This window comes from Oncorhynchus gorbuscha, unplaced genomic scaffold, assembly GCF_021184085.1.
Source record: "Oncorhynchus gorbuscha isolate QuinsamMale2020 ecotype Even-year unplaced genomic scaffold, OgorEven_v1.0 Un_scaffold_3711, whole genome shotgun sequence".
Taxonomy (NCBI): Eukaryota; Metazoa; Chordata; class Actinopteri; order Salmoniformes; family Salmonidae; genus Oncorhynchus; species Oncorhynchus gorbuscha.
Window position 1 is genome coordinate 27,501 of NW_025747889.1, and position 8,308 is coordinate 35,808.

The 8,308-nt window shown below is 44.0% G+C and overlaps 1 protein-coding gene across 1 annotated transcript in view; it reads left to right on the forward strand.

The window, feature by feature from the left end:
• The window catches only part of LOC124028064 (voltage-dependent P/Q-type calcium channel subunit alpha-1A-like), a gene marked incomplete at its 5' end in the record, with an annotated part of 34,693 nt that extends 27,006 nt beyond the window's left edge, over positions 1-7,687 (forward strand). The window contains 2 exons of the mRNA XM_046340229.1: positions 1,319-1,422; positions 7,535-7,687. Coding sequence (XP_046196185.1) covers positions 1,319-1,422; positions 7,535-7,687 — 257 coding nt within the window. The remainder of the gene's footprint in view (positions 1-1,318; positions 1,423-7,534) is intronic.
• Positions 7,688-8,308: the final 621 nt, after the last annotated feature.

Genomic DNA, 8,308 nt, shown 5'->3' on the forward strand with positions numbered 1-8,308 from the left:
AGTAGTGTAGTAGTAGTATAGTAACAGTGTTGTTATTATTATAATAAGGAAGAGATCAAATGTTCTACACACAGTGTAGTGTAGCACGCTGCCTTGGTGTTAAATATAACTTCAATTTATTCATTTAAAGTTATACTTCACTGAAAGTAGAGCAGCATGCAATGTTGAGAAAGTACTTCATAGTATTGCACTATACAATGACTATTATTCTCAAGTATTATTCTACTTTTGAATAAGTTGATATGCTGGGGGACCTCGAGCCATTTCTCTGGGAATAGATCATCATTTATACTTTCAGAGTAAAGAGGTGGGTTTTAGTGTCAAACAAAGCTTTTCCTGGTGTTCGATGTTATCTGGATCATCCAAACTCTGGGTGCCAATCTGGAGTTTCTGGAGAAAGAAATGGAGCTGGTGTTTCTGAAGGCGTAGGATTGGCGTGAGGTGATGATCTATGGTCAACGTGAAATGACTATATAGTCCTCTATAGAAACCGTTGAAGCACTATGCCTGTTCAAATGAAAGTGAAAGGGAATATTTCCGTTAACGACAGAAAAGAAGTGATTGTGAAAAGACTCTCAGCTCTGTTGTATACTGTACAGTGTTGTATATGTGTTGTATTTGGTTGTACCTGTACTTGTATCTGTAGGCAAATCTCAAATGACACCATTACCATGTTCTCTGTATAGTACATAGCATTGTGTATATTATTGCATATATACTGCTATTAATAGTGCATATATAATGCATATATTCCCTTTAGAGGGGATAATATATAGTATAGTGCACTACTTTCAACCACTACCTCATGGGTAATAAGTCGTGTATTTCCGTGTACATGGTGTCATTTGTGCAGTCACTGTGTGTTATGTATGGAGGGTGAATCTAAAACGTGTTTCCTTCGTTCCTTTCATCCTTGATTCCTGAGTCAGTGAATCATTGGCTCTTTGTCAAAACGTATTGGAAGAGAGGGTCTGAGGGGTGGAAACCTCGGATATTTCCTCTTAAAGCTATTTTTTTAAAGGAGGAAGACGAATCAAGGACTTTAAGACTCACCCTACAGTCGCGGCCACTGAAATGTTTGTTTTCTAAAAACCAAACCTACCGTTAGGAGTGAAGTGTTGTCCACACGTTGGCAGCAATTGTTCTACCAATACAGCAACACGACCTAACTTTTTAGTGGCCGCAACTGCCTGTATGTGTGTGTGATGTCGTAGCATGGTCGGTCCCCCACTCCCATCCCCCTCTCTCTCGTCTCACGGCTCAGGGTCCCATCCACATTGTGGTCTAATCGAGGCAGGGTAACTTGTCCCTCTCTCAGCAGCCACAGACCTGACAGTGGGGAAGATCTACGCTGCCATGATGATCATGGAGTATTACAGACAGAGCAAGGCCAAGAAGCTCCAGGCCCTACGCGAGGAGCAGGTACCCACTAGACCCAGGCCCACCCCTGTGACCTCCAAAATACACCCCAGAACCGACTCTTCCTTCCCCCTTAGATCCCCTTTCCAAACCTGTCCAGCTCCCCATACCCTCTCTTGCCTCCAGACACCCATGCTCCCACACCCCAGTGAAGCCCAAATCATCCAACCCCCTCAGCTCCCCCTTCCTTTAGCTCCTCAACTCTTCCTCCCTCCTCTCTACCCACCATCCAGAACCCCCATGGCTGCTAGTTTTGGTCCTTCAAACCCCAGCACCCCCTTTCTACTTCCTGCCCCAGCACCCCCTTTCTACTTCCTATCCCAGCACCCCCTTTCTACTTCCTACCCCAGCACCCCCTTTCTACTTCCTGCCCCAGCACCCCTTTCTACTTCCTGCCCCAGCACCCCCTTTCTAATTCCTGCCCCCATAGCGCCCCTTTCTACTTCCTGCCCCCATAGCCCCCTTTCCAGACCTCCATAGCCTCCCTTCCCTCCAGAAACCATCCTCATGACCCCAAACCCACTTCTTCGCTAGACCCCGTTTCCTGGCCCCATTGCACCCTTTCCAGGACCTCCATCGCTGCCCTCCTTGGTCCGTCAACCCCCTAAGCCCTTTAATTTCCCACTTGCCCCCCCGCTCATCCTCCCACATCTACCTCCTCCACCTTGGAACCCTCCCGATGAGCGCTGCCTGGTCCTGGGTTACCCCTGTAGCATGCTAACTCCAGTTACCTCTCTCTCTCTCTCTCTCTCTCTCTCTACTCCGGCACCAGGCTGTTTCTGCCTGTTTCTCCCAGTTAGCATGATGGATGGCTATCGTAGGCTGAGGCCCGGCCTGGCTCTTCCACTCGCTACCTCTTTACCTTTACTCTACCATTACTATAACCCCCCCTACCCATTACTTTACCCCCATCATACCCACCACTTGTATATTTACTTAAAGGGGCAATCTGCCGTTCAAATAATAAAACTCAGTCGCAGATTGCCACTTGAAGTACTTCTTTGAACTCCTCCCCTTTTTAAGCATGGGGGGATAAATGGTGTAGTGGTGAGGAGAAGGGGGAGATGTTTTAAACTGTCAAATTGCAATTGTTTTGTTTTGAAAATGATATGAATAATAATGATACAACATGGCCAATGTACGTGTGCACTCCTGTTGTCTATGAATGCTGTGTAAATGCACTACCTCTTCATGTGATGTGCACTGTTTCTCTAACTCCTTGTCCCCATTCCCCGGGATACCCCGTTGCTCCTGTGCTGCAGTCCACAGCTTCTAATGGCTTTTATCTGCCTGTGGAGGCTGAAGTTAAAGTAATGGTTCAGCCCAAAACCAAAGTTGCTGAGATGTTTTCTTGGATGTTTTAAGAAACAGAATTGGCACCCATCTTATTCTATCCAAGATCACGTCCATGATGCGGGGTTAGGGCTCTGTGGGTATTCAGTAGGGGCGCTTTTCAGACATGAGATAAGTTGACTTAACATGGACTTAAGTAACAAATGTTGACTTATGTCCATGTTTTATTGACTTAAGTCCATGTTAAGTCTACTTATCTCAAGTCTCAATCGGGCCCTAGGTGAATGGAGTGTACGATATTTTAGACCCCGTCTATAAGTTGGTATGATCCTCCTGAATGCTGTCACCTCATTGGTTGCACTGACTGTCCAGTTCCATACAGGCTCCTCCTTCTCAACATCACCAGCTGGCCTGTGGTGCACAATGACAAACTGTCTTTCTGTCTATCCCTCCTTCCCTTCTTCCCGCTTTCATTTCTCAGTTGTACTCTTTCCCTCCTTACTTCCTTTCTTTCTTTATGTCCATCACTCCTGCACTTCTCTCCTTATTCCCTCCTTCAATCTGTTGCACCTTCCTGTCATCTCTCCTTATTCCCTCCTTCAATCTGTTGCACCTTCCTGTCATCTCTCCTTATTCCCTCCTTCAATCTGTTGCACCTTCCTGTCATCTCTCCTTATTCCCTCCTTCAATCTGTTGCACCTTCCTGTCATCTCTCCTTATTCCCTCCTTCAATCTGTTGCACCTTCCTGTCATCTCTCCTTATTCCCTCCTTCAATCTGTTGCACCTTCCTGTCATCTCTCCTTATTCCCTCCTTCAATCTGTTGCACCTTCTTGTCATCTCTCCTTACAATATTAACCACCTTCTTTCCTTCACTCTGTCTTTCTTTTCCTCCTTCCTTCCTTCCTTCCTTCCTCCCTTCCTTCCCTCCTTCCCTCCTTTCCTCCTCCCTACAACTGTTATACTACCTTTCATTATGTCTTAATCTATTCTCCAATTGATATAGTTTATTATTTAAATATGTATATATATATAAATATATATATATAGTCTTTCCTATTGTCTTTTCTACCACGGTTTCACTGCCTGTCTTTTCACTGTTTTAATCTGTCTTTCTACCACGGTTTACCATGTTTCTCTGTGCCCCAGGTGTGTCCTTCTATACATGTTGTTATGTATCACTCACTATCTATGTCACTCCTCTATCACCCTTTTGCATATTCCCTCCTTCTCCCTCCATATTTCTCTCCATGTCTACCTGTCTGTCCATCCATCCCCTCGTCCCTCTGACTCGATTTGTTCTTCCAGGAGGAGGGCGGGACCTTGACTTCTCAAAACCCTCCCTGATTGGTCAATCTAGGTTGACTGTCATCAGGCCTGTCTAACCAGAACCCTTCTCCCCTCTCTGTGTGCTCCTGTCTGTGTATTCCGCCATCTCTGGTTGGTTGTTTGGATGTTGAGCTGAGGTTCCTGATGTAACCATTGGACGCTCATGTAACAAAACCGTCTCTGTGAATCTTCAGTGTTATTCATGAATGTGCTTTCTAGGGAAAATAGTGCACTAGTTTTGTACCTCGTCCTCCATATCCCATTTCACTTGTTAGTATATTAAAACACATTTTCCCAGAAGGACTCACTGTTAGCGAGCACGCTACAACCCGGGTTCACACCCATTCATTTAGCCGTTAACATTTTCGCTTTTGGTTTGGATGAACATGACGGCATCTGTAGTCATGTAGCCATCGACACCACCACAGACCAGCCAATGGAAGACCTCCCTGCTCCCGCCACACTCCATATATGGGCGAAACAACAAAAAGGACTGCTGAGGAGCTGTTTTGATGGAGGAAGTAGAATTATCCTCCAGAGCCATATACACTTCAGAAAGTATTCAAACCCCTTGACTTATTCCACATTTTTGTTGTGTTACAGCCTGAATTCTAAATTGATGAAGTATATATTTTTTCTACCCCATAATGACACGTGAAAACGTGTTTTTAGAAATGTTTGCAAATGTATTAACATTTTTATATATATGTATTCACACCCCTGAGCCAATACATGTTAGAATAACCTTTGTCAGCGATTACAGCTGTGAGTCTTTCTGGTAAGTCTCTAAGAGCTGTGAGTCTTTCTGGTAAGTCTCTAAGAGCTGTGAGTCTTTCTGGTAAGTCTCTAAGAGCTGTGAGTCTTTCTGGTAAGTCTCTAAGAGCTGTGAGTCTTTCTGGTAAGTCTCTAAGAGCTGTGAGTCTTTCTGGTAAGTCTCTAAGAGCTGTGAGTCTTTCTGGTAAGTCTCTAAGAGCTGTGAGTCTTTCTGGTAAGTCTCTAAGAGCTGTGAGTCTTTCTGGTAAGTCTCTAAGAGCTGTGAGTCTTTCTGGTAAGTCTCTAAGAGCTGTGAGTCTTTCTGGTAAGTCTCTAAGAGCTTTAAGCTCTGTCTAGTTGGTTGGTGATCATTGCTAGACAGACAAGTCTCAAGTCTTGCCGAAGATTTTCAAGACGCATTAAGTCAAAAACTGTAACTAGGCCACTCAGGAACATTCAACGTGGTCTTGGTAAGCAACTGCAGTGTATATTTGGCTTTAGGTTTTAGGTTATTGTCCTGCTGAAAGGGGAATTTGTCTCTCAATATCTGTTGGAAAGCAGACTGAACCAGGTTTTCCTCTAGGATTTTGCCTGTGCTTAGCTCTATTCCGGTCATTTGTATTTAAAAAACTCCCTTTTGCTTGCCTATGACAAGCATACCCATAACATGATGCAGCGACCACCGTACTTGTAAATATGAAGAGTGGTACTCAGTGATGTTGTGTTGGATTTGCCCCAAACATAACGCTTTGTATTCAGGACATAAAGTTCATTTCTTTGCCACATTTTTGCAGTTTTACTTTAGGGCCTTATTGCAAACAGGAAGCGTGTTTTGGAATATGTTGTATTCTGTACAGGCTTCCTTCTTTTCACTCTGTCATTTAGGTTAGTGTTGTGAAGTAACTACAATGCTGTTGATCCGTCCTCAGTTTTCTCCCATCATCTCCCGCCATTAAACTCTGTGAGTAGTGGTTCACAGTCAAGGTGTGAATACTTTCTGTAACTGTTTTAACATCACCATTGGCCTCGTGGTGAAATGCCTGAGCAGTTTCTTTCCTCTCCGACAACTGAGTTAGGAAGGACGCCTGTATCTTTGTAGTGACTGGGTGTATAGATACACCATCTAAAGTGTCATTAATAACTTCACCATGGGATATGCAATGTCTGTTTTTTTTACCCATCTACCAATAGGTGCCCTTCTTTGCGAGGCATTGGAAAACCTCCACGGTCTTTGTGGTTGAATCTGTGTTGAAATTCATTGCTCGACTGAGGGACCTTACAGATAATTGTATGTTTGGTGTACAGAGATGAGATAGTCATTCACAAATCATGTTAAATCATGTTAAACACTATTATTGCACGCAGAGTGAGTCCTTAAAACGTATTATGTGACTTCTTAATCACATTTTGACCTCTGAACTTATTTAGGTTCGCCAAACCAAACGGGTTGAATACTTATTGATTCAAAACATTCCAATTTTGTATTCATTTATGAAAGTTTCAAAAAGCATAATTCCACTTTGACATTATGGGGTATTGTGTGACACAAAATGTCAATGTAATCTATTTTAAATGCAGGCTGTAACATAACAAAATGTCAATGTAATCTATTTTAAATGCAGGCTGTAACATAACAAAATGTCAATGTAATCTATTTTAAATAGGCTGTAACATAACAACATGTGGAAAAGGTCAAGAGGTCTGAATACCTTCTGAAAACACTGTGTGTATATATCAGGGTTGGGGTCAATTCCATTTCAATTGCAGTCAATTCAGGAAGTACAGTGAAATCCCAATTCTCTTCAATGTTTTTCAAATGTGGAATTGGAACTTTATGAATCGATTGAAATGGAATTGACCCTAACCCTGGTATATATACATGTATAAACTGGGTGGCTCAAGCCCTGAATGCTGATTGTCTGACAGCCGTGGTATATCAGACCGTATACCACGGGTATGACAAAACATTTATTTTTACTGCTCTAATTACTTTGATAATCAGTTTATAATAGAAATACGGTTCCTCTGGGGGTTTGTGATATATGGCCAGTATACCACAACTAAGGGCTGTTCTTAGGCAAGACACAATGCGGAGTGCCTGGACACAGCCCTTAGCCGTGGTATATTGGCCATATACCACACCTCCTCGGGCCTTATTGCTTAAGTATATGGCTCTGGTTGCTACTAAGCACTGACTGACACAGGATCAGATCAGGTCTTAATTCTCCTAATGGTGAAGGTTATCAGATGGTTATGGTAATCTGATCCTAGATCTGTGGTTAAAGCAGAGGTGGGCAATTCAAGCTCTGGAGGGCCAAAGTATTTGTTTCAGTCAAATAATCAGCGAGTCCTCAGTTAAGACACCAATTAATTAATAACCAACTAGAAAGGGTCATTTTTCAAGAAGAATTGTGTGACTTGCTTCAGCTGTCCAGAATAATTTGTATGTTGGTGGAAGAAGTTTAAATTGTTAGTGGCTAGTATTGAAAAACTGATGCTCGTTTAGTGGTGACTATTATATATACTTAGTGCTGGGCTGGAACAAAAGCCTGCCCCTACACCCTTCTCCAGAGCTTCAATATCCCACTCTAGGCAACTTCTAACCTCTAAACCATTACTTTGCCCAATTGTGCCACCTGGTGGGAGCATGCTGCGGTGCATCCTCTCCTTTCCTCTGTGTGTGTGTGTCCCTGCCTGAGTGTGTCTGATGCCAGCCCGAGGCCATGTTGTATCTCACACAGAACCGAACACCGTTAATGTTTCAGCGCATGGAGCCGCCCTCCCCTGGGGGAGGAGAAGGGGGAGGAGGGGGAGGCCCCGACGGGACGGGAGGAGGGATGCCAGGGGTCAACGGCCTCCCGCCACACAGCACGACCCCAACAGCATGTGAGTAGAACCGTACACTCTCTTTCTCTCTTTCTCTGTCACTCACACACATGCAGACACACCCAGCACGACCCTAACAGCATGTGAGTAGAACCGTACACTCTCTTTCTCTCTTTCTCTGTCACTCACACACATGCAGACACACCCAGCACGACCCTAACAGCATGTGAGTAGTAATGATGGGTTATACATATGCGTACATGATATGTACATATACACACACAAATACATACATACATAAGCATGCCAACACTCACAGTATGCATACTGTAGATACACACACACACACATACATACATACATAAGCATGCCAACACTCACAGTATGCATACTGTAGATACACACACACACATACATACAGTAGAATACATATACTCATACTCACATATGCAGGTATGGAGGCAGGTAGCCTCGAGGTTAGAGCACTGGGTCAGCAACCAAAAGACTGCAGGTTCGGATACTGGAGCCGACAAGGTGAGAGAAGAAAGTGACTTGATCAAGACACTTACCCCTAATTCCTCCAGAGGTGCTGTACAATGACGACCCCGGCCATGACCCCACTCCCTGCGGGTGTCTCAGAGGGAGTTGGGATATGGTGACCCTGGCCGTGAACCCACTCCCTGCAGTTG